The sequence below is a fragment of the Haliotis rufescens genome, unplaced genomic scaffold (genome assembly GCF_023055435.1).
Source record: "Haliotis rufescens isolate VD_foot unplaced genomic scaffold, xgHalRufe1.0.p SCAF_3, whole genome shotgun sequence".
Lineage (NCBI taxonomy): Eukaryota > Metazoa > Mollusca > Gastropoda > Lepetellida > Haliotidae > Haliotis > Haliotis rufescens.
Genome location: NW_025964001.1, coordinates 43632084 through 43658305, shown reverse-complemented (window position 1 = coordinate 43658305; position 26222 = coordinate 43632084). Strand labels below are relative to the sequence as shown.

Sequence of the window (26222 nt, the reverse complement as noted above, 5' to 3'; positions counted from 1 at the left end):
AATATGTAGTTCTGGTTAGTTTAAATCCTTTGTCAAATTCTTATCAGAGATTTATAAAGAAGAGCTTGAATAATGTTATCTAGGGGACCGACCATTTGATATTCTTGGTTCTGGTAATGATGCTGCTACTTTGTCTGGAGAACAGATATTCTTTTAACTACAGCTGATAACCAGATATTTTGTCAAAAAGACAACCCCAAAAAAACTCTCAACAATGTAATGTTTGTGTCAGACAATTTCTTTCTATTTCAACAACATGAAGCATTGCTATTTTTTCCAGCATTTGTCGGGGCACATTATTTTTTTCAAAACCGTTTGTAATGCCAATATTGATGAGAAATTATGTACTGGGTTATCATTTGTAAGCCGAAGTCGTCATTATGATGTCCTTCTGTGTTTGTTGGTTGATCTATGTGTGGTCTGTTATGACATTTGCAGTTCAACTGTGTGTGGTCTTATAGGTCTCCACGGTCTTATGCTACTGAACCACTGGGAATTACACAGTGGGAGACATTTTTTGTCGTTCCCTGTCCTTTCGACCCTTCGCATCCATAAGACATCACACTTGGATCTCACACATCTCCCCCGTGGGGATTTCGGGTTAGAATACGTCACCAGCAACCTCTGCTTTTCGTATGAGGTGACTTGAAGTATCAGTTGGTCAGTCTCAGTGACTTGCTTGATTGCGTGTCATCATAACTCACGGTATCTTCATATTCATCAAGTGATGTATTCTGTGACGTGAAGCAGCTGATAATGGTAATACACCTTGACACTAAGCTACATATACATCCATATGCTGACATCAATATATCTGTTTACCAACAAGGTAATCCAGTTTTTTCCAACAACAAATGTGTCTGCTTTCCTCAGAAACCACTCTCTCTGAGCTGATACTATGGGAGGTTAAACAATCACTTTCAACAGCACCATTACGCGCAGTAACACCATCAACTTGATGACGTAATAAGAATGAGTGAGTGAGTGAGTGAGTTGGGTTTAACGCCGCTTTAAACAGTATTCTAGTTATATCGCGGCGTGTCAGCTTAATGTGGGAGGAAAGCCCAAAGTGATGCAGGTCCCAGACGTTTACCACTTCGGTGAAACCCACGAGCACGGGTATGGTGCTGACAAACCTAGAAATATAATCGGGGCGAACCGGGATTCGAACCCACAATCATAGTTTTCTGGCGTGCCCAAGGGACGCAACTCTGCACAGCGAATCGCGGCGCCTAAGACGACTGGGCCACCCGTGCCCCCCTAATAAGAATGAAAACACACACACAGACATACACACACGCACATGGGGTGCTGATATTTATACATTCATCAGGTGTACAAGTATTAAATATACAGAAAATATCCAGATATTCGTTCTTGTCAAAACTCCTTTATCCACACAAGATCTTTCGTCGTTCAACGGCTCTTCAGGTGTAATGTAAACTTTGATTTAACATACATATAAATTGTTTCGTATGTATTCATATAGGTAACGAGGGTATTCTCAAATTGCACTTTGTGTTCAGCTGTTACAAATGCCATGTTGTTATTCACTATAAATGCAATCCCAGTATTAGATCCTTCATATCGCGGTGATAAAACGACCAAATGTTTCCACTATCTGTTGTCCAACACTTTAACTCTTTACCTCCCAAGTCGTTAACAATTGGTTTGCGGACCTGAATGAAAATAGCGCTGGCCACGTCATCTAAAACTCTACATTACTGTATGATCGATCTCTTACTTGAAGAAGGTAAAACTCTATGCTGCTTTGTCGAAAGCGACTCACCTAACCCCTAAGGTACGAAACACTAATGGTGCCACTTTGGTTGCAGAATTGATTTTTTAATCGAATTTTCTTCTTATGCCAAATATTTTTCTCATATTTCGAAATTTCGATAATTTTCTTTTTACTTCGATTATATTTTCGTGTGCCTTCTCGATACTTCGTTATTTTCGATTATTTTCGATTATTTTCTCGATAGCTGTAACCACTGTGCCCCACCGCCCAATGTTATAATAGTGAGATTTAATATGACTAATTGTACATAAGTCATAGCTGTTCTGAAGAGTACGATTGCACGATGCTACGAACGGTCATTTATCTGCCATTTAATTTTTTTTTTTTTTTTTTTTTTTTTTTTTAGCATTTTATTTCACCTTTTCCCCGTTACATGAGGAGGATGGCCATCCAGGGCAATGGTCACCCTCACATTCTGAAGACAATGTATGTATACATTTGGGGAAAATTAAATACAAGTATTGGAAATGGTGCCAAGGTGATTTTTAAGAAATATAACAAAACATACACACAGTCAAGCATTCAAAATATTATTCAAACACAATGTATGTATACATTTGGGGAAAATTAAATGCAAGTATTGGAAATGGTGCCAAGGTGATTTTTAAGAAATATAACAAAACATACACACAGTCAAGCATTCAAAATATTATTCAAACACTGATCCTGGCAAGAAACAAATATGAGAAAGAGATACATATGTTATTGCTGTTCTGCTTCTTCAAACAATATGTGATAAAAGATCCATGATTTATAAAATGTAGCTACATTACCATTTGTAAAGGCTATATTCTTCTCAATTTTGTATCTCAGACTAACATCTTTTTGAAATATTGCGAAGCAAAGATTTGTTTTTTTGAATCTGCAAAAATATATAAAAGATTTAGCTATTAAAATAAGAATATCAAAAACTTTGTCAGTAACAATATTTTCTTTAACACCAAATAAAACAAGTTCAGCACTTAATTTCATATGATGTATATGGCTACATTTATTTATCCAATCTAAGAAGGTTTTCCAAAATACTTGTACAAGTTCACATTCCCAAAAAATGTGTACAATAGTTTCATCATAACATTTGCAAAAAGAACAAAGCGTGGTATCAGAAATATTCATTTTAAACAACAAAGAATTAGTTGCAAGTATTCTATGTATGATTCGATACTGAAACCAACGCAATTTCACCTCTTGTGTTGCTTTAGAAGGCTTAATACAAATAATATTCCAATTAAATTTTCCAAACTGTAACTCCCACTTTTCCTGGCCTCTTGTTTTCATATCAACAAATACAAGAAGATTATAAATATATTTAGAGCCTGTCCTTTGAGAGAAGATCTTTTTAATAGCACAGCGATGTTCTTCTACAGAGTCAGTAGGGAGTTTAGTCAAATTCAAACTGGTCAAATATCTCTTAATACCACAAACAATACCATAAAAAGCCAAGAAAGTAGATTTTATCTTGTACATGTCTTTGAATTCTTCAAAAGATATGAATTCATGATTATGATTTACAATGTCTGCTATTTGGGTGATACCTTTATCAACCCAATCTTTCAAGAATATTGGTAATTTATTAACTTTGATGTTGCGATTGAAAAAAATAGGTTCAGCTAAAAAAACTGCTGAAAGTATCTGGTACAATCTTCTTATCAAAATCTACAAAAGCTTCATAACAGTTTTTCCAAAATAAATTATAAAACAAACACAGTTTCTTTTCTATAAAACGAGATCCAAACTCTTCGACTTCATTAACAAAAGGAAATGCAGCCTTGTGGATGTCTTTCCACTTTTTGGTATCTCCACATAATAATCGCCTTATCCAAGTAATCTTAATAGATTTTGTGTACAAAAATATATTAATCATACCTAACCCTCCCTGTTCAACAGGTTGACAGACTTTTAGTCTTTTAACTTTATCAGTCTTTCCATTCCACAAAAACTTAAAGAGCATGTCATTTAATGTTTTAAGAAATTCTTGGGAGGGATCCGGCAATGATAACAACAAATAGGTAAGCTTTGATACAAGTAGAGATTTTATAACTACAATTCTGCCAATTGGTGTAATAACTCTTTTCATCCATTTCTGAATTATTACTTTCAATTCATACAACTTATCTTTAAAATTTAAGTCTGACATTTTTTTCAAATCAACTGAGAATTTAATACCTAAAATTCTAAATACCTCTGGGTTCCAGCTTATTGGACAATTCTCCATGTACTTATCTTTACAACCTCTTTTGGAACCAATCCAAATTGCCTGAGATTTATCATAATTAATTTTCAGACCAGAAATATTTGCAAAATAATTAAGTGTTTCAATAGTAGCTTCAAAAGAGGACTGACTACCATCTAAAAGTAATTCAGTATCATCAGCATATTGACACATCAAAAATTCTTTGTCTTCAATAAAAATACCTTTGATATTAACATTAGAGCGAATCAAATTCGACAATATTTCTGCATAAAATAAATATATAAGGAGACAATGGGTCACCCTGTCTGCAACCTCTCTGAATATTAAACCAAGAGGACATGTTACCATTTATAGACATAGCACTCTTAATATTAACATAAAAAGTAGAAATATATTTTCTTAAATTATCTCCAAAACCCCAAAATTTTAAACATTTGTCAATGAAAGACCAAGCAATAGAATCAAAGGCTTTTTCAAAGTCAATCAAAAGAAGTAAGCCAGGTATTTTTTTCTTTTCAGTATACGATAACATATCATATATCAAACGAATATTATCCCCAATATAACGGCCAGACATAAAGCCAGTTTGGTCTTCATTAATAATAAATGGAAGTTTTGCTTTAATTCTATTTGCAATACATGATGAGGCTAATTTATAAGAAACATTAAGTAATGAAATAAGTCTCCAATTTGTCAAAAAACGTTTTGGCTTGTCACCCTTTGGGATACAAACAACGACCCCCTGTTTTTGAGTAACTGACAATTCTCCTGTCTTTAAGCCATAATTTAGAGATCTCAATAAAAAAAGTTCCTATATCTTTCCAAAAGAACTTGTAGAATTCTGAAGGAAATCCATCTGAACCTGGGCTTTTTTGATTTGGCATGTTTTTTAATGCTATAGCTAATTCTTCTAAAGTAATCATATTCTCCAAATCTTTATTAGCCGATTTGTCTAAAATTGGTAAAGTATTTTTTGTCAAGAATGGAGTCTAGATCAACATCATGTATGCAATCTTCTGCCATTTAAATAATTTAATTCAAATTTCAAATTAAACACACAAACATAGATTGTTTCTGGCCTGTCCATAATCGAATATTGACCAGCCAAACCAGTGATTGACTGAGAGAGGAAAGTTCCACACCGTTGGGGCACGATGACATACGTCCATCCAGGTCACACATTCTAACCACCTGATGCACTTTTGACTCAGGGCGAACTGTGGGCTGCACACTGATAGTTAAAGAGCCTAGAATCCTACAAAAGGGTGTTTGCAGTTTCAGTCTGTTTCAGGTGCCGTGTTTTGTGTGATTGATCTTCACTGGTCTCCACTGCAGTGTTTACAATAGTGAGATGTCTGATCTACGAGGCACAATTAGTGATATGTCCAAGCTTTGTATTCATTGTACTCGCTCTCATCCTAACCTTTGTTGCAGCGCCTCTGTTATGAGTAAACATTGTGTTGTTCTGGTAGTGGCAGCACTACTGAGCGTAGCCATCTCGTGTTTGATCCTCGTGGGCTGCCCAAACACAGGCAATAATATTATCACATTTCCTTTGTGATCATTCCAGCCAATTGTAGATCAATGAACAATGGATTTCATCATTCTTCAGCATCGCCAAACGACTCCACGACAGCAGGGCAGAATGAAGGGCCGATGAGAAGATATGTGCACCGGACCGCCTCCGTATAAATGCATAGTCAGAGGAAAGATATTTACATATGCTTGCTGAATAATGGGAAAAACGCCACACAAAATTGCACATCCTAATGACTAACCATTTTAATGGAAGATCCTAGTTATAAAACAACATTAACATCCGTAAAAATATATCCGAAATCCGATTAACAAGAACATCTACAGTTGTAATATTTCGCCATATTTGTAATTATGTGACAATTGAATGATGTGTACCTGTTCCAAGTACACCTGTGACAGAATGAGTGCACAAACGAAATACTAACGTAGATAAACAATACAGATCATCAGATGCGGTGCGTACAAATTCTTAAGATATAATTATGATATGATAAGATACATTTTAATACTAAATTAGTATTTTAAGTGATGCCCGTTTATAACACAGGGGGGCACAGTTGATGAAGTGGGTTCCACCAAAGTGGCAGACCCCTATCCCCCTCCACACCCCACACCACCACCGCCACCACCCCTCAATAAGCCATTTCAATCATTTGTAGTTGAATAGAATTAGTTCCTCCAGCCATGCAGAGACTGCGATGTGTCAATTCACCAAGGTACATCCGATGTAAGAAATGTCAGTCTGTTAGCTTGGAGATACATAAGCGACAAGACTCACGGACCCTCTCCGAAGTAGCTGGCACGCGCAAATCGAAATTGCCGTCACAGCCATTCTCCTTCCGACAATCCAAGATGGCGGCTTTCAGCGCGAGGTACACCGACATAGCTAAGCATATTGACGCTTCGCCGATACCCTGTGATAAAAGCATGTAAATAGTTAGTGTTGTCGTACATTTAAGTTTAGCCAGAGACCTTAAGCTCTGTCAACGTAAAAAAATGTTAATTGTCAAACTTTAAGTGCCTAAGCTCACATTGAGATACAACGCCAAAGAAAGAATGCGAGAGGTTAACTGCGCAGGTTAACAATCGTGCATGAAAATGCACGGTAACTACATAAGTATCATTTTCTGTAAGGAGCCGACCATTCATATTTGGGGATGGGGGATTTGGATGTTGGATGTACTGAAATCAACAATTACAGTCAAACTCCGTTGTGTCGAACTTTGAAGTGTCGAGCTTATGGTTGTCTCGAAGAAAAAGTTTGGCCCCTGCGTATTCCTTTTTATTCATAATTTTTCGGTTGTGTCGAACATCGGAGAACTCTAACCATTTACGTAGGTCCCTTCAACTTGTACTCAACGGTGTTTAACTGATGCGAGTCCTCAAAAACCAAAAACCGGTTGGGTTCCTCCTTTTGGAAGACACCGTGGGGATTCCGGGTCAGAATAGTTCCCTAGCAACCAAGGCTAGCCTTAAGGGGCATCTTAACGTATCGGGTGGGGTCAGGCAAGGTGACTTGGTTGATTGGTTGTCATCGTACCCCGGCAGCGTAGATCGATGCTCATAATATCAACCATTGAATTGTAAACCTGTAAAGATCCGGGTTAGAAGAAGTTTTCAGCAACCCATGCTTGCAGTGACAAGCAACTAAGCTAGTGGTCGACTATAGGGTGGTCAGGCTCGCTGACTTGGTTGATACACGTCTTCGTATCCCAATTGCGTTAATCGATGCTTATGATATCAATGATTGGATTGTCTCTGTCCAGACTCGAATATTTACAGACCGCCGTCGTAAAGCTGGAATATTGCTGAGTGCGGTGTTGAACAAAAAACAAACAAAGCATTGAATTGTCTGGTCCAGACGCAATTGTTTAAAGGCCGCCGTCATACACGTGGAATATTGCTGAGTACGATGTTAAACAAAGCTCACACACACACAAAAATAACCTTTATGAGAACAAAAGTTGAAGCATTTTTAAAAGCAAATATATGGACCAACTGGATGTTCGTTTCATGTGGTGAAAAGGTCATTAGAAACCTAGAAGATTGTTAAACAAAGAACTTACCTTGGAGGAGTAAATACCATACGGGTTGTCGCTATCTTTGAGCAAGGAGACATTGAGTTTACGGGGGATGTTCCTGACGGTGGGAATCCTGTATTCACTAGGCCCCCCTTTCAACATCCATCCATCCTCTGACACCACGGCCCTCTCCATCAACATGTTGCCACATCCCTGGAACATGGTCAGATTATTGGCGTGCCCACCATAACAAGCCTGGAACATGGGAAGATGACTAATGTGCCCCTAACAACAAGCCTGGAACATGGGCAGATTACTGATGTGTTCAACACAAGAAGCCTGGAACATTGGCAAATTATTGTTGTGCCCACAATAACAAGCATGGAACACGGGCAGATTACTGATGTGTCCACTATAACAAACCTGGAACATTGGCAGATTACTGATGTTTCCACTATTTCAAGCCTGGAACATGGGAAGATTACTGATGTCTCCACTATTACAAGCCTGGAACATGGGCAGATTACTGATGTGTCCACAATAACAAGCCTGGAACATGGGCAGATTACTGATGTGTCCACTATAACAAGCCTGGAACACGGGCAGATTACTGATGTGTCCACAATAACAAGTCTGGAACATGGGCAGATTACTGATGTGTCCACTATAACAAGCCTGGAACATGGGCAGATTACTGATGTGTCCACTATAACAAGCCTGGAACATGGGCAGATTATTGATGTGTCCACTATTTCAAGCCGGGAACATGGGCAGATTACTGATGTGTCTTCTATAGTAAGCCTGGAACATGGACAGATTACTGATGTGTCCACAATAGTAAGCCTGGAACATGGGAAGATTACTGATGTGTCCACTATATCAAGCCTGGAACATGGGCAGATTACTGATGTGTCCACTACAAGCAGCCTGGAACACGGGCAGATTACTGATGTGTCTACTATAACAAGCCTGGAACACGGGCAGATTACTGATGTGTCCACTATAACAAGCCTGGAACACGGGCAGATTACTGATGTGTCCACTATTTCAAGCCTGGAACATGGGCAGATAACTGATGTGTCTTCTATAGTAAGCCTGGAACATGGGCAGATTACTGATGTGTCCACAATAGTTAGCCTGGAACATGGGAAGATTACTGATGTGTCCACTACAAGAAGCCTGGAACATGGGCAGATTACTGATGTGTCCACTACAAGCAGCCTGGAACACGGGCAGATTACTGACGTGACCACTACAACAAACCTGGAACATGGGCAGATTACTGATGTGTCCACTATATCCAGCCTGGAACATGGGCAGATTACTGATGTGTCCACTACAAGCAGCCTGGAACACGGGCAGATTACTGATGTGTCTACTATAACAAGCCTGGAACACGGGCAGATTACTGATGTGTCCACTATAACAAGCCTGGAACACGGGCAGATTACTGATGTGTCCACTATTTCAAGCCTGGAACATGGGCAGATAACTGATGTGTCTTCTATAGTAAGCCTGGAACATGGGCAGATTACTGATGTGTCCACAATAGTTAGCCTGGAACATGGGAAGATTACTGATGTGTCCACTACAAGAAGCCTGGAACATGGGCAGATTACTGATGTGTCCACTACAAGCAGCCTGGAACACGGGCAGATTACTGACGTGACCACTACAACAAACCTGGAACATGGGCAGATTACTGATGTGTCCACTATAACAAGCCTGGAACATGGGCAGATTACTGGCGTGTCCACTATAACAAGCCTGAAACATGGGCAGATTACTGGTGTGTCCAGTATATCAAGCCTGGAACATGGGCAGATTACTGGCGTGTCCACTATAACAAGCCTGAAACATGGGCAGATTACTGGTGTGTCCAGTATAACAAGCCTGGAACATGGGCAGATTACTGGTGTGTCCACTATATCAAGCCTGGAACATGGGCAGATTACTGGTTTGTCCAGTATAGTAAGCCTGGAACACGGGCAGATTACTGATGTGTCCACTATAACAAGCCTGGAACATGGGCAGATTACTTATGTGTCCACTATAACAAGCCTGGAACATGGGCAGATTACTGGTGTGTCCAGAATATCAAACCTGGAACATGGGCAGATTACTGATGTGTCCACTATAACAAGCCTGGAACATGGGCAGATTACTGGTGTGTCCAGTATAGTAAGCCTGGAACACGGGCAGATTACTGATGTGTCCAGTATAACAAGCCCGGAACATCGGCAGATTACTGGTGTGTCCAGAATATCAAGCCTGGAACATGGGCAGATTACTGATGTGTCCACTATAACAAGCCTGGAACATGGGCAGATTACTGATGTGTCCACTTTATCAAGCCTGGAACATGGGCAGATTACTGATGTGTCCACTACAAGCAGCCTGGAACACGGGCAGATTACTGACGTGACCACTACAACAAACCTGGAACATGGGCAGATTACTGATGTGTCCACTATAACAAGCCTAGAACATGGGCAGATTACTAGCGTGTCCACTATAACAAGCATGAAACATGGGCAGATTACTGGTGTGTCCGGTATAACAAGCCTGGAACATGGGCAGATCACTGGTGTGTCCAGTATAGTAAGCCTGGAACACGGGCAGATTACTGATGTGTCCACTATAACAAGCCTGGAACATTGGCAGATTACTGGTGTGTCCAGTATAACAAGCCTGAAACATGGGCAGATTACTGGTGTGTCCAGTATATCAAGCCTGGAACATGGGCAGATTACTGGCGTGTCCACTATAACAAGCCTGAAACATGGGCAGATTACTGGTGTGTCCAGTATAACAAGCCTGGAACATGGGCAGATTACTGGTGTGTCCACTATATCAAGCCTGGAACATGGGCAGATTACTGCTTTGTCCAGTATAGTAAGCCTGGAACCCGGGCAGATTACTGATGTGTCCACTATAACAAGCCTGGAACATGGGCAGATTACTTATGTGTCCACTATAACAAGCCTGGAACATGGGCAGATTACTGGTGTGTCCAGAATATCAAGCCTGGAACATGGGCAGATTACTGATGTGTCCACTATATCAAGCCTGGAACATGGGCAGATTACTGATGTGTCCACTATATCAAGCCTGAAACATGGGCAGATTACTGGTGTGTCCACAATAGTAAGCCTGGAACATGTGAAGATTACTGATGTGTCCACTATATCAACCTGGAACATGGGCAGATTACTGATGTGTCCACTACAAGCAGCCTGGAACACGGGCAGATTACTGATGTGTCTACTAAAACAAGCCTGGAACACGGGCAGATTACTGATGTGTCAACTATAACAAGCCTGGAACACGGGCAGATTACTGATGTGTCCACTATTTCAAGCCTGGAACATGGGCAGATTACTGATGTGTCTTCTATAGTAAGCCTGGAACATAGGCAGATTACTGGTGTGTCCAGTAGAACAAGCCTGAAATATGGGCAGATTACTGATGTGTCCACTATAACAAGCATGGAACACGGGCAGATTACTGATTTGTCCAGTATATCAAGCCTGGAACATGGGCAGATTACTGGCGTGTCCACTATATCAAGCCTGAAACATGGGCAGATTACTGGTGTGTCCACAATCGTAAGCCTGGAACATGGGAAGATTACTGATGTGTCCACTATATCAAGCCTGGAACATGGGCAGATTACTGATGTGTCCACTACAAGCAGCCTGGAACACGGGCAGATTACTGACGTGACCACTACAACAAACCTGGAACATGGGCAGATTACTGATGTGTCCACTATATCCAGCCTGGAACATGGGCAGATTACTGATGTGTCCACTACAAGCAGCCTGGAACACGGGCAGATTACTGATGTGTCTACTATAACAAGCCTGGAACACGGGCAGATTACTGATGTGTCCACTATAACAAGCCTGGAACACGGGCAGATTACTGATGTGTCCACTATTTCAAGCCTGGAACATGGGCAGATAACTGATGTGTCTTCTATAGTAAGCCTGGAACATGGGCAGATTACTGATGTGTCCACAATAGTTAGCCTGGAACATGGGAAGATTACTGATGTGTCCACTACAAGAAGCCTGGAACATGGGCAGATTACTGATGTGTCCACTACAAGCAGCCTGGAACACGGGCAGATTACTGACGTGACCACTACAACAAACCTGGAACATGGGCAGATTACTGATGTGTCCACTATAACAAGCCTGGAACATGGGCAGATTACTGGCGTGTCCACTATAACAAGCCTGAAACATGGGCAGATTACTGGTGTGTCCAGTATATCAAGCCTGGAACATGGGCAGATTACTGGCGTGTCCACTATAACAAGCCTGAAACATGGGCAGATTACTGGTGTGTCCAGTATAACAAGCCTGGAACATGGGCAGATTACTGGTGTGTCCACTATATCAAGCCTGGAACATGGGCAGATTACTGGTTTGTCCAGTATAGTAAGCCTGGAACACGGGCAGATTACTGATGTGTCCACTATAACAAGCCTGGAACATGGGCAGATTACTTATGTGTCCACTATAACAAGCCTGGAACATGGGCAGATTACTGGTGTGTCCAGAATATCAAACCTGGAACATGGGCAGATTACTGATGTGTCCACTATATCAAGCCTGGAACATGGGCAGATTACTGGTGTGTCCAGTATAGTAAGCCTGGAACACGGGCAGATTACTGATGTGTCCAGTATAACAAGCCCGGAACATCGGCAGATTACTGGTGTGTCCAGAATATCAAGCCTGGAACATGGGCAGATTACTGATGTGTCCACTATAACAAGCCTGGAACATGGGCAGATTACTGATGTGTCCACTTTATCAAGCCTGGAACATGGGCAGATTACTGATGTGTCCACTACAAGCAGCCTGGAACACGGGCAGATTACTGACGTGACCACTACAACAAACCTGGAACATGGGCAGATTACTGATGTGTCCACTATAACAAGCCTAGAACATGGGCAGATTACTAGCGTGTCCACTATAACAAGCATGAAACATGGGCAGATTACTGGTGTGTCCGGTATAACAAGCCTGGAACATGGGCAGATCACTGGTGTGTCCAGTATAGTAAGCCTGGAACACGGGCAGATTACTGATGTGTCCACTATAACAAGCCTGGAACATTGGCAGATTACTGGTGTGTCCAGTATAACAAGCCTGAAACATGGGCAGATTACTGGTGTGTCCAGTATATCAAGCCTGGAACATGGGCAGATTACTGGCGTGTCCACTATAACAAGCCTGAAACATGGGCAGATTACTGGTGTGTCCAGTATAACAAGCCTGGAACATGGGCAGATTACTGGTGTGTCCACTATATCAAGCCTGGAACATGGGCAGATTACTGCTTTGTCCAGTATAGTAAGCCTGGAACCCGGGCAGATTACTGATGTGTCCACTATAACAAGCCTGGAACATGGGCAGATTACTTATGTGTCCACTATAACAAGCCTGGAACATGGGCAGATTACTGGTGTGTCCAGAATATCAAGCCTGGAACATGGGCAGATTACTGATGTGTCCACTATATCAAGCCTGGAACATGGGCAGATTACTGATGTGTCCACTATATCAAGCCTGAAACATGGGCAGATTACTGGTGTGTCCACAATAGTAAGCCTGGAACATGTGAAGATTACTGATGTGTCCACTATATCAACCTGGAACATGGGCAGATTACTGATGTGTCCACTACAAGCAGCCTGGAACACGGGCAGATTACTGATGTGTCTACTAAAACAAGCCTGGAACACGGGCAGATTACTGATGTGTCAACTATAACAAGCCTGGAACACGGGCAGATTACTGATGTGTCCACTATTTCAAGCCTGGAACATGGGCAGATTACTGATGTGTCTTCTATAGTAAGCCTGGAACATAGGCAGATTACTGGTGTGTCCAGTAGAACAAGCCTGAAATATGGGCAGATTACTGATGTGTCCACTATAACAAGCATGGAACACGGGCAGATTACTGATTTGTCCAGTATATCAAGCCTGGAACATGGGCAGATTACTGGCGTGTCCACTATATCAAGCCTGAAACATGGGCAGATTACTGGTGTGTCCACAATCGTAAGCCTGGAACATGGGAAGATTACTGATGTGTCCACTATATCAAGCCTGGAACATGGGCAGATTACTGGTGTGTCCAGTATAGTAAGCCTGGAACACGGGCAGATTACTGATGTGTCCAGTATAACAAGCCCGGAACATCGGCAGATTACTGGTGTGTCCACTATATCAAGCCTGGAACATGGGCAGATTACTGATGTGTCCACTATAACAAGCCTGGAACATGGGCAGATTACTGATGTGTCCACTATATCAAGCCTGGAACATGGGCAGATTACTGATGTTTCCACTACAAGCAGCCTGGAACAAGGGCAGATTACTGACGTGACCACTACAACAAACCTGGAACATGGGCAGATTACTGATGTGTCCACTATAACAAGCCTGGAACATGGGCAGATTACTGGCGTGTCCACTATAACAAGCCTGAAACATGGGCAGATTACTGGTGTGTCCAGTATAACAAGCCTGGAACATGGGCAGATCACTGGTGTGTCCAGTATAGTAAGCCTGGAACACGGGCAGATTACTGATGTGTCCACAATAACAAGCCTGGAACATGGGCAGATTACTGGTGTGTCCAGTATAACAAGCCTGAAACATGGGCAGATTACTGGTGTGTCCAGTATATCAAGCCTGGAACATGGGCAGATTACTGGCGTGTCCACTATAACAAGCCTGAAACATGGGCAGATTACTGGTGTGTCCAGTATAACAAGCCTGGAACATGGGCAGATTACTGGTGTGTCCACTATATCAAGCCTGGAACATGGGCAGATTACTGCTTTGTCCAGTATAGTAAGCCTGGAACACGGGCAGATTACTGATGTGTCCACTATAACAAGCCTGGAACATGGGCAGATTACTTATGTGTCCACTATAACAAGCCTGGAACATGGGCAGATTATTGGTGTGTCCAGAATATCAAGCCTGGAACATGGGCAGATTACTGATGTGTCCACTATATCAAGCCTGGAACATGGGCAGATTACTGATGTGTCCACTATATCAAGCCTGAAACATGGGCAGATTACTGATGTGTCCACTACAAGCAGCCTGGAACACGGGCAGATTACTGATGTGTCTACTAAAACAAGCCTGGAACACGGGCAGATTACTGATGTGTCCACTATAACAAGCCTGGAACACGGGCAGATTACTGATGTGTCCACTATATCAAGCCTGGAACATGGGAAGATTACTGATGTGTCTTCTATAGTAAGCCTGGAACATAGGCAGATTACTGGTGTGTCCAGTATAACAAGCCTGAAACATGGGCAGATTACTGATGTGTCCACTATAACAAGCATGGAACACGGGCAGATTACTGATTTGTCCAGTATATCAAGCCTGGAACATGGGCAGATTACTGGCGTGTCCACTATATCAAGCCTGAAACATGGGCAGATTACTGGTGTGTCCACAATCGTAAGCCTGGAACATGGGAAGATTACTGATGTGTCCACTATATCAAGCCTGGAACATGGGCAGATTACTGATGTGTCCACTATATCAAGCCTGGAACATGGGCAGATTACTGATGTGTCCACTATAACAAGCCTGAAACATGGGCAGATTACTGGTGTGTCCAGTATAACAAGCCTGGAACATGGGCAGATTACTGATGTGTCCACTATAACAAGCCTGGAACATTGGCAGATTACTGGTGTGTCCAGTATAACAAGCCTGAAACATGGGCAGATTACTGGTGTGTCCAGTATATCAACCCTGGAACATGGGCAGATTACTGGCGTGTCCACTATAACAAGCCTGGAACATGGGCAGATTACTGGTGTGTCCACTATATCAAGCCTGGAACATGGGCAGATTACTGCTTTGTCCAGTATAGTAAGCCTGGAACACGGGCAGATTACTGATGTGTCCACTATAACAAGCCTGGAACATGGGCAGATTACTTATGTGTCCACTATAACAAGCCTGGAACATGGGCAGATTACTGGTGTGTCCAGAATATCAAGCCTGGAACATGGGCAGATTACTGATGTGTCCACTATATCAAGCCTGGAACATGGGCAGATTACTGATGTGTCCACTATATCAAGCCTGAAACATGGGCAGATTACTGGTGTGTCCACAATAGTAAGCCTGGAACATGTGAAGATTACTGATGTGTCCACTATATCAACCTGGAACATGGGCAGATTACTGATGTGTCCACTACAAGCAGCCTGGAACACGGGCAGATTACTGATGTGTCTATTAAAACAAGCCTGGAACACGGGCAGATTACTGATGTGTCTTCTATAGTAAGCCTGGAACATAGGCAGATTACTGATGTGTCCAGTATAACAAGCCTGAAACATGGGCAGATTACTGATGTGTCCACTATAACAAGCATGGAACACGGGCAGATTACTGATTTGTCCAGTATATCAAGCCTGGAACATGGGCAGATTACAAGCGTGTCCACTATATCAAGCCTGAAACATGGGCAGATTACTGGTGTGTCCACAATCGTAAGCCTGGAACATGGGAAGATTACTGATGTGTCCACTATATCAAGCCTGGAACATGGGCAGATTACTGATGTGTCCACTACAAGCAGCCGGGAACACGGGCAGATTACTGATGTGTCTACTATAACAAGCCTGGAACACGGGCAGATTACTGATGTGTCCACTATAACAAGCCTGGAACACGGGCAGATTACTGATGTGTCCACTATTTCAAGCCTGGAACATGGGCAGATTACTGATGTGTCTTCTATAGTAAGCCTGGAACATGGGCAGATTACTGGTGTGTCCAGTATAACAAGCCTGAAACATGGGCAGATTACTGATGTGTCCAGTATAGTAAGCCTGGAACACGGGCAGATTACTGATGTGTCCACTATTACAAGCCCGGAACATGGGGAGATGACCGGTGTGTCCACTTTTACAAGCCTGAAACATGGGCAGATTACTGATGTGTCCACTATAACAAGCCTGGAACTTGGGCAGATTACTGATGTGTCCAGTATAACAAGCCTGGAACATAGGCAGATAACTGATGTGTCCACTATATCAAGCCTGGAACATGGGCAGATTACTGATGTGTCCACTATATCAAGCCTGGAACATGGGCAGATTACTGATGTGTCCAGTATATCAAGCCCGGAACACGGGCAGATTACTGATGTGTCCACTATTACAAGCCTGGAACACGGGGAGATGACTGGTGTGTCCACTATATCAAGCCTGGAACATGGGCAGATTACTGATGTGTCCACTACAACAAACCTGGAACATGGGCAGATTACTGATTTGTTCACCATAACAAGCCTGGAACATGGGCAGATTACTGATGTGTCCACTATAACAAGCCTAGAACAAGGGATGATTACTGATGTATCTCGGAGAAATTAATTATAGCTAGGTTCTAATCCACGTAGTCTTAAGAAACCCACAACATCCGATATCAAGTGGGTGCAAAAGATGACTAGGTGTGAGATGGAAGAACAAACAATATGATGTGATTTTGTCTCGCCAAGTCAATCAAACTAAGTGGCACGTGTTGAAGCTGTGACTACACAGACGCACACACGCAGAAACGCGCGCACACACACGCGCACGCACGCACACAAACACACACACACACAATCCTTTCGGTATCCGGTTAAGTTAATGCAGTCTCTTCAATTACAAGTTTATATGCACTATCCGAGCCATCAATACTCTAATCTAATCTATAGTGGCGACGAATGGTCGTACCTGTCTGATAGAACATGAAGATTTCCTGAAACCGTTACAACGGATAGTAAGTTATTATGATAGATGATCCGAAAACACTTCAATATTTTCTTCTGTCGGCATCTGAATTTGACATCGTTTTGACATCACGTGATTTTTATGTTGACGAACATTGTTAACCAAGAAGATGATGCCAACAGGCGAGACTTTAGAGGTTCAATACGGTGATTAACTATATTTACTAAAAACATTTCTGAACACCTGGTGCCATCTCTGCTTTTCAGTGGTCCATTAATATCATTTCCACAGCTGCTTTACCCTTTGTCCATATGGAATCTGTTTCAGAGGATAATCAAGATTGGTTATTCTCATGCATTGACGTTTTTTATTTCGATGTTTTCTTTTCGATGTTCTTTTTTCCCTTGGCTATGCTCGTTGAAACTCACCTGTTGGAAAGCGCCCTCTATTTGTCCGATGTCGATCCCCGGGTTGAGGCTCCTGCCCACATCGATGACCATGTCCGTCTGGAGGATCTGGTTCATGAAATAACGCACCACAAATATACAACCTTCATCTTCTGTGATGGTGTCATGCCATAATGGTCATGAAGAGTAATGAGTAATGAGTAATGAGTAAATGTTGCTATAAGCCGCATCAGCTTTAAGACGCTCCTCTGCAAGCACACATGCCTGACCCTCCCCTGCAAGCGGACATAGCAGACGCTCTCCTGCACGCGTACATACATGACACTCCCCTGCAAGCGGACATAGAAGACGCTCCTCTGCAAGCACACATGCCTGACCCTCACCTGCAAGCGGACATAGCGGACGCTCTCCTACACGCGTACATACATGACACTTCCTTGCAAGCGGACACATCTGTTGCTCCCCAGCAAGCGGACATACCTCAAACTCCACCTGCAAGCGCACATGCCTGACCCTCCCCTGCAAGCGGACATACCTCACTCACCCCTGCAAGCGGACATAGCAGACGCTCTCCTACGCGCGTACATACCTGACGATCCCCTGCAAGCGGACATACCTGACACTCCCTTAGAAGCAGACATAGCAGAGGCTCCCCTGCAAGCGGACATACATGACCCTCCCATGCAAGCGGACATACATGACCCTCCCCTGCAAGCGGACATACCTGACCCTCCCCTGCAAGCGGACATACCTGACCCTTCCCTGCAAGTGGACATACCGGACGCTTCCCTGCAAGCGGACATACCTGACCCTTCCCTGCAAGCGTACATACCTGACCCTCCCCTGCAAGCGGACATACATGACCCTTCCTTGGTAGCGGACATACATGACCCTCCCCTGCAAGCGGACATACCTGACCCTCCCCCTGCAAGCGGACATACCGGACGCTTCCCTGCAAGCGGACATACATGACCCTTCCCTGCAAGCGTACATACCCAACCCTTCCCTGCAAGCGGACATACCGGACGCTTCCCTGCAAGCGGACATACCTGACCCTCCCCTGCAAGCGGACATACCTGACCCTCCCCTGCAAGCGTACATACCTGACCCTCCCCTGCAAGCGGACATACCTGACCCTCCCCTGCAAGCGTACATACCTGACCCTCCCCTGCAAGCGGACATACCTGACCCTCCCTCCCCTGCAAGCGGACATACCTGACCCTCCCCTGCAAGCGTACATACATGACCCTCCCTTCCCTGCAGGCGGACATACCTGACCCTCCCCTGCAAGCGTACATACATGACCCTCCCCTGCAAGCGTACATACCTGACCCTCCCTCCCCTGCAAGCGGACATACCTGACCCTTCCCTGCAAGCGTACATACATGACCCTCCCCTGCAAGCGTACATACCTGACTCACCCTCCCCTGCAAGCGGACATACCTGACCCTCCCCTGCAAGCGTACATACCTGACCCTCCCCTGCAAGCGGACATACCTGACCCTCCCCTGCAAGCGGACATACCTGACCCTTCCCTGCAAGCGGACATACCTGACCCTTCCCTGCAAGCGTACATACCTGACCCTTCCCTGCAAGCGTACATACCTGACCCTTCCCTGCAAGCGGACATACATGACCCTTCCCTGGAAGCGGACATACATGACCCTTCCCTGCAAGCGTACATACCTGACCCTTCCCTGCAAGCGTACATACCTGCCCCTCCCCTGCAAGAGTACATACCTGACCCTTTCCTGCAAGCGGACATACATGAACCTTCCCTGCAAGCGTACATACATGACCCTTCCCTGCAAGCGGACATACCTGACCCTTCCCTGCAAGCGGACATACATGACCCTTCCTTGCAAGCGTACATACCTGACCCTTCCCTGCAAGCGTACATACATGACCCTTCCCTGCGAGCGTACATACCTGACCCTTCCCTGCAAGCGTACATACCTGACCCTTCCCTGCAAGCGTACATACCTGACCCTTCCCTGCAAGCGTACATACCTGACCCTTCCCTGCAAGCGGACATACCTGACCCTTCCCTGCAAGCCGACATACCGGACGCTTCCCTGCAAGCGTACATACCGGACGCTTCCCTGCAAGCCGACATACCTGACCCTCCCCTGCAAGCCGACATACCGGACGCTTCCCAGCAAGCGGACATACCTGAACCTCCCCTGCAAGCGGACATACCTGACATTCTCCCGTGAGACAGTCCACTTCTATCTCGGAGCACCCAACTCCATATGTCGTATACTCGGACGGCTGGCCCTTGCCGGTTGTGAACTCGTAGCCGCCTTGTTCACGTGAACTAACAATCACGACATTACAAGATAATTGTATCTAGAATATCTATACTATGTAAGTAATGTACAATCAATCTTTGTTCTAGAAGCACTTTCGCTGATAATGTGAAACATTACTGAAATGAACATCCATCATTAAGGTAAATTACAAGGATAGAACTGGAAGATACTACCTAATACAACTGTTAGCGAAGGGTAATATTTTAGCTATACCACGGTGATCTGTTGCTAGTATTTGTTTGGAGCAGGAAATCTGTATTCGTGTGTAGCAATGGGGGTGAGAGTGAGAAGAGGGGGATGGTGTGGCGTCGTGAGACCTATTCTGACCAGGATTTTCAGGGAATACCTGAAGAACAGACGCTCGTACCTGTAGTATCCGACTGCCGATAGATTGACATTGGTCATGAATGCCTCCGTCACCTGCAAGACAGACACGAGGACAGACTGATGTTTAGTTTCTGAAAGCAGGATATTGAGACAGTACTCATTCACTAATATAGTTATGTTTTCCCCAACTATGAAGATTTTTTTTCTGAAGCACATGCTCATTGGAAGCCACTGTGCTGATTATTTCGCACCTACATGAATGTATAACAAACATCTTGACTCAAATTGTTAAACTAGAAGGGCTAAAGGGCGTTTAACCTCACAACGTCGGTCATCGAGCACCTGGCTCCTCATGGCCATCTAAAGCACACAAGTCATGAGGTCGCATCGAGAACCTAGGTAACCCTTCGCGTTCAGCTGAAGACGGCAACCGAATTGATCGACTCTGGACAATATGTATTGTCGGACCAGAGCTGCCAACCTAGGGTTGGCCCTCACAATAAAATCAAAGAACCGCTGAATTTGGCCCTGGTCAAGACAACCGTAAAAAAGGCCCTGAAGCAGTTAACACGGGAACGGGTGGAATATTGTCATGCCGATTTCAGCAATAGTCCAGCTGTATCACGGCATGGACTCCAAGAACGATATGTAACCATGAGGGGCATGAAACCCGAGTAGTAGGCGGAACTCAAAATCGTCCAATTAACCCCAGACACGAGGCCCAAATATTTAAGGTTTGGCGACCTACCCAGTCTTTCCAGGTCTTGTCGGGGTTGTTCTTCTTGATGGGTTCCAGGCGCCGTACTATCTCCTGGCATGCTGCCTGCAACAACCAGTGATAGAGCGCATGGGACGTGTCAACTAGTTAACCAAGGTATAGGTCATTTTTGTTAATTTAAATAAAATAAAAATATTTGAATTGATAATGCGCCAAATTACATTCACTAAGCGGATGCTCATAGCTCATACACCGGTCAATGGATCAGTGGACACTCGATTTTCATTCTCGGCTCCCTGGTGAGTATACAGCCCAAGCTTGCCTGTGAGGCCCTAGAAGGTTAACAGCCACACTGCCATATAATCCTACCGGGTGCCCATTCAATGCTGGGTTCACAGAGTCACTTGCCGAAGGAGACGCCACGTGTGCTGCATATGGTTCAGTGTTGGGCAGGGCCGAAGCCGTGGAAAGTCTCACCCATCCAACTGCTATCCGCGACCTGCGGTGCTAACTGATTTGGGACGTGCGCTGTGCCACCACGTATCACTCAATATTGCAGTGGGTCGGATATATCAAACGAGTTTCTGGAATCGGCCACGTTTGACACAATAACAGGGGGCAAGAGGAAATAGTAATGCATGATTCCGAGACGTACTCCGCCTGAGATTAGTATTTGACCAGGTTCAATGTGGTGCATGTAACAATCTGCTTGGAGCTTTCATTGTAACGCACTGATAGCAGAACGGACGCACGTGCGGGGGGGGGGGGGGGGGGGACCCATACAGGAGCTATGAAATGCATGATGAGATTTGCACTGAATTTAGAAACAATTTAGGACATTTTCAGAAACCATACAAGAACCATGTGACGCTGACCTTGACCGCCACGCCGTTGAGATTTGTACTGAGTTTAGAAACAATTTAGGACATTTTCAGAAACCATACAAGAACCATGAGACGCTGACCTTGACCGCCACGCCGTTGAGATTTGCACTGAATTTCGAAACAATTAAGGACATTTTCAGTAACCATAAAAGAGCCATGAGACGCTGACCTTGACCGCCATGCCGTTCAGATCTGTGCTGATACTGGCCGCCGTCGACGATGTGTTGGGAACAGTGTTGGTGCTGGTCTCGCTGATGTGGATGGTGCTGGCTGGTACCCCAAGGGTATGGGACGCCACCTGGTTTATGATCGGACCACGGTATTAACGTGACGATTGACACATTACACTTGAACACAGCATACATATGGGTATTTTGGTAGACAAACTATCAACAATTGCTGTAGGTGTTTGCGGATATCAGAATAGTCATGGTTTTAGTCCCACCTGTATCATCTTGATGTAGAGTCCCTGGCCCATCTCCGTTCCCCCTTGGGTCAACAGCACCGAGCCGTCCACGTACACGTGCACCAGTGCACCTGCCTGAAACACACACACGCTCCGGTGTAGATACGTTCCCGTATCTTCTGATATCAGGAAGAAGATTCTATAAACGGGTTGATAATATAAAGGACATCTAACCAGAACGGTATGAACCTTAATTGTTTTGTTGGAGTGGCCCTACTGTCTCGAATTTCTTCAATAGAACTAAATTGTCGACGTACCTTACACATAAATCTCTCTCTGTAGCCGACACCAAAACGATAGGGAACCATCGCAAAGCCACGTTTCGTCCAACGACTGTGTCTGTAATATGCAAACACCAAGGTTCAAATAATCTTACAAGCCTAGAGAATATACGTGTATTGCAAAGTCATTGGCATGTGTATACTATTGGGAAAAAACTCCTGAATGAATCATTTGTTGTTCTTCATAAGGAAAGAGTATCTAGTCTGATCGTCACGGCCAGAATGCTTGATAACAAACAATGCCCAGCTGATTCTATGGGTGTCACATCCTGCACTTGGTAAACTCTTTCACCTGACTCACCTTTTAAACTCGTGCACCTGAACCACCAGTTAACTTTATCCATCTGATACACCTGTTGCACTCCTGCACCCGACACACCTGCTACACCCCTGCACCAGAACCACCTATTAACCCCATCCATCTGACTTGCCTGTTAACTTTATCCTTCTGAGTCACCTGTTACACTCCTGCACCTGACAAACCTGTTACACTCCTGCACCAGAACCACCTATTAACCCCATCCATCTGACTCACCTGGTACACATGTTAAACCCCTGCACCTGAATCACATGTAAAGCCCCTTCACCTTACTCACCTATTAAATCCCTGCACCTGACTCACCTGTTAAACTCCTGCACCTTTGTTTTCCGGACTTCATACTGACTTTCCTCCAGACACTGACGCCAACACTGGGACAGCGTGCAGTTGTCCAGCAACATATCCGACACCGTCACGTCTCCCTCTCTCAACATGTTTAACTCACGCACCTGTTGAAGGGCATACTACATAAGCCAGTATATAGTGTGATGATGGGATGAGGGCTGCTTGGGCACGGGAATACAGGGTGCGGGTGCGGTGCGGTGCGGGTGCGGGTGCGGGTGCGGGTGCGGGTGCGGGTGCGGGTGCGGGTGCGGATGCGGGTGCGGGTGCGGGTGCGGGTGCGGGAGCGTATTCTCTTTTTAGATATCACATCAATATATACTAAAACACCCTTTCTGTAACAAATTAGTGTTTGTCAAAGAGAATCCTATCCTAGGCATGTCAACATATTGGTGTAAGTATTGGATATAAACCCCCCACGAGGTCTTGACGGAGAATGTAAGCCCGGGGAGGAGAGAAATAGGGGAGGGTCGACTCCCCGGGCTTACATTCTCCGTCAAGACCGAGGGGTGTGTGGGGTGTGTGTTATATCCTTCTTATGAACCGTCTTAGTGCACGAAATGCCTTACAGTAAAACAATACAGTGTAGCACGGCATAAAAGGAATTCGCTCAAAGTGTGCGAGAAAAAAACACACAGTCTGGGCTAGATGGATTCATGACATGATAATCTGAAAAAATTCTCATCACCTGCCCCAGTAGCTCAGTGGGAAAGCAGTGGGTTACAAAACTTAACATGATATGTGAGTTTGCAGGTTCGATTCACGTTATGGAATTTTAAAACAAATTTCTGACTTTTAACCAATCATCAAACACAATTGTGTCTACATCAAGAGGCAAGTTTATAAAACGTTAAAACGTTTATAAACGTTCACGGAATGCCCGCTAATCCGGGCATACTTAAGCTGGAATGCTCTTTTACCCGGGCATTCTGAGGGAATAACTCCTTTACGGGTTTGCGCGAGAAAAGTCGAACCTGTATTTATAACAGAATGACATCTATAGAGGTGTATTATGCCAGCTACTTACTGAGATGATTGCCGTGGTTATAATCCAGGCAACTCAGCCCTACATGGGGCCTATTGTTACATACCTGAGTTTCAGTCATGTTGAGTCTGCTGGCGAGTTCTGTCATTATCATCTCCGACACCAGGAAGCTGTCCGGCATACCGAACCCCCTGAACGCTGTATTAGGGGGAGTGTTCGTCTTACACAGGTAGCCAGTTATCCGGCAGTTGGGGTAGCGGTACGCTGCCTCGAAGTTCAGCACACATACCTCCAGGAACTGTGAACAGATGAATCATAACTTCTGTAGAGTGTGTAATGGCGATGGTGAACACTGAGGCCATTAGGTAGGGTAGGAGCTTACATCGTATGTTAGAATATATATCATACTTACAGCATAGGCGATGTCAGAAGCATGGCCAGAGTCGACATACATGTCCATCACAACGCTCTGGATCCGGCCGTCTTTGGTGCAGCCGATCTGAAGAAACACACGTGACTGTGTATAACAGGTAGTTTTCAATTGTCCCACAAACGTGATCCGTAAAGTCACACAACAAATGACCATTGGAAGATTGAAGTACGATTTTGAATCTTATTACACAGCATCTTCAGATGGCATTTCGAAATATGCTGTCATAAATTGAAACTTATATATAATTTGAATCGGGGACGACATTAGGGCGGGATAAAAAACAAGAAAGACATCGTATGTCCACGTGCTTAATGCTTGGTTTAAATTGTCTTGGTTACCACAAACGTCAACTCAGACAAACACTGGCACACCTTTATGTAAATATTCGTGAGGGTCCTCAGCAACCCATGCTTGTCGTAAGGGGCGAATAACGGGATCAGGTGGTTAGGCCCGTTGACTTGGTTGATGCATGTCATCGTATCCCAGTAGCGTAGATCAATGCTCATGATGTCAATCACTGGATTTTCTTGTCCGAGCCCGATTATTTACAGACCGCTGTCATATTGCTGAGTGCGGCGTTAAACAACAAAAAATACCTTTATCTTAAGGAGTTTAGTCAAGCAGCCAGTGACACAACCCTAGAACATGAACTGTTGAAGTCTCCACCTTATACTCTGCATGAAACCCGGGCGCCTTTCCCGTGATTGCCATGTCCGTTCTCCTGTCCAGCACACACCTCACCGGTCTCCGGTACCTGCAAGTACGACAACACGGTGTGACAACCACGTCATGACAGAACTGTCTCCGATCCTGCGGTTGTTGTTCAGCCTAGTGGTTATAGCGTTTACTCGTCACGCCGAAGACCCGGGTTTGATTCTTAAGGTGGATTCAATGAGAAGCTCAATGATAACCGCCCCTGCGATATGGCTGCTAAAAGCAATTGACGGTATACTCCTAACGTTTCAGGGTAACTCGTTTCTTTAATTCAGTTTGCATTTTCCGGTTGTGTCTAACATGCATCAACTTACTTGTAAGCAGCCACGGCCACTGGCTGAGACAGGAGGTCGTTCCTCGTCTCCTTCCCTCCGAAACCACCACCTGCAGGTACAGCAATATATCTACTAAATCCCCATTGAAATAACTCGAATACGTATCAACTAACCCCTGCTGCAGAAACACCAATACGCTTCAACTAACCCCTGCTGCAGAAACACCAATAAGCATCAACTAATCCCCGCTGCAGAAACACCAATACGCATCAACTTACCCCCGCTGCAGAAACACCAAAACGCTTTAACTAATCCCTGCTGCAGAAACACAAATACGCATCAACTCAACCCTGATGCAGGAACAACAATACGCTTCAACCAACCCCTGCTGCAGAAACACCAATACGCATCA

At 44.2% G+C, this 26222-nt stretch overlaps 1 protein-coding gene across 1 annotated transcript in view; it reads right to left on the bottom strand.

Annotated features, from left to right (window-relative positions):
• Positions 1-5752: 5752 nt before the first annotated feature.
• The window catches only part of LOC124123849 (xanthine dehydrogenase/oxidase-like), a 40829-nt gene continuing 20359 nt past the window's right edge, over positions 5753-26222 (bottom strand). The window contains exons 21-34 of the mRNA XM_048402979.1: positions 25850-25919; positions 25488-25575; positions 24801-24887; positions 24495-24686; positions 23365-23510; positions 22719-22800; positions 22441-22536; positions 22165-22293; positions 21142-21216; positions 20434-20486; positions 19954-20071; positions 17776-17862; positions 7601-7768; positions 5753-6448 (exon numbers count right to left, since the gene is read on the bottom strand). Coding sequence (XP_048258936.1) covers positions 6272-6448; positions 7601-7768; positions 17776-17862; positions 19954-20071; positions 20434-20486; positions 21142-21216; positions 22165-22293; positions 22441-22536; positions 22719-22800; positions 23365-23510; positions 24495-24686; positions 24801-24887; positions 25488-25575; positions 25850-25919 — 1568 coding nt within the window. The 3' untranslated portion in view covers positions 5753-6271. The remainder of the gene's footprint in view (positions 6449-7600; positions 7769-17775; positions 17863-19953; positions 20072-20433; positions 20487-21141; positions 21217-22164; positions 22294-22440; positions 22537-22718; positions 22801-23364; positions 23511-24494; positions 24687-24800; positions 24888-25487; positions 25576-25849; positions 25920-26222) is intronic.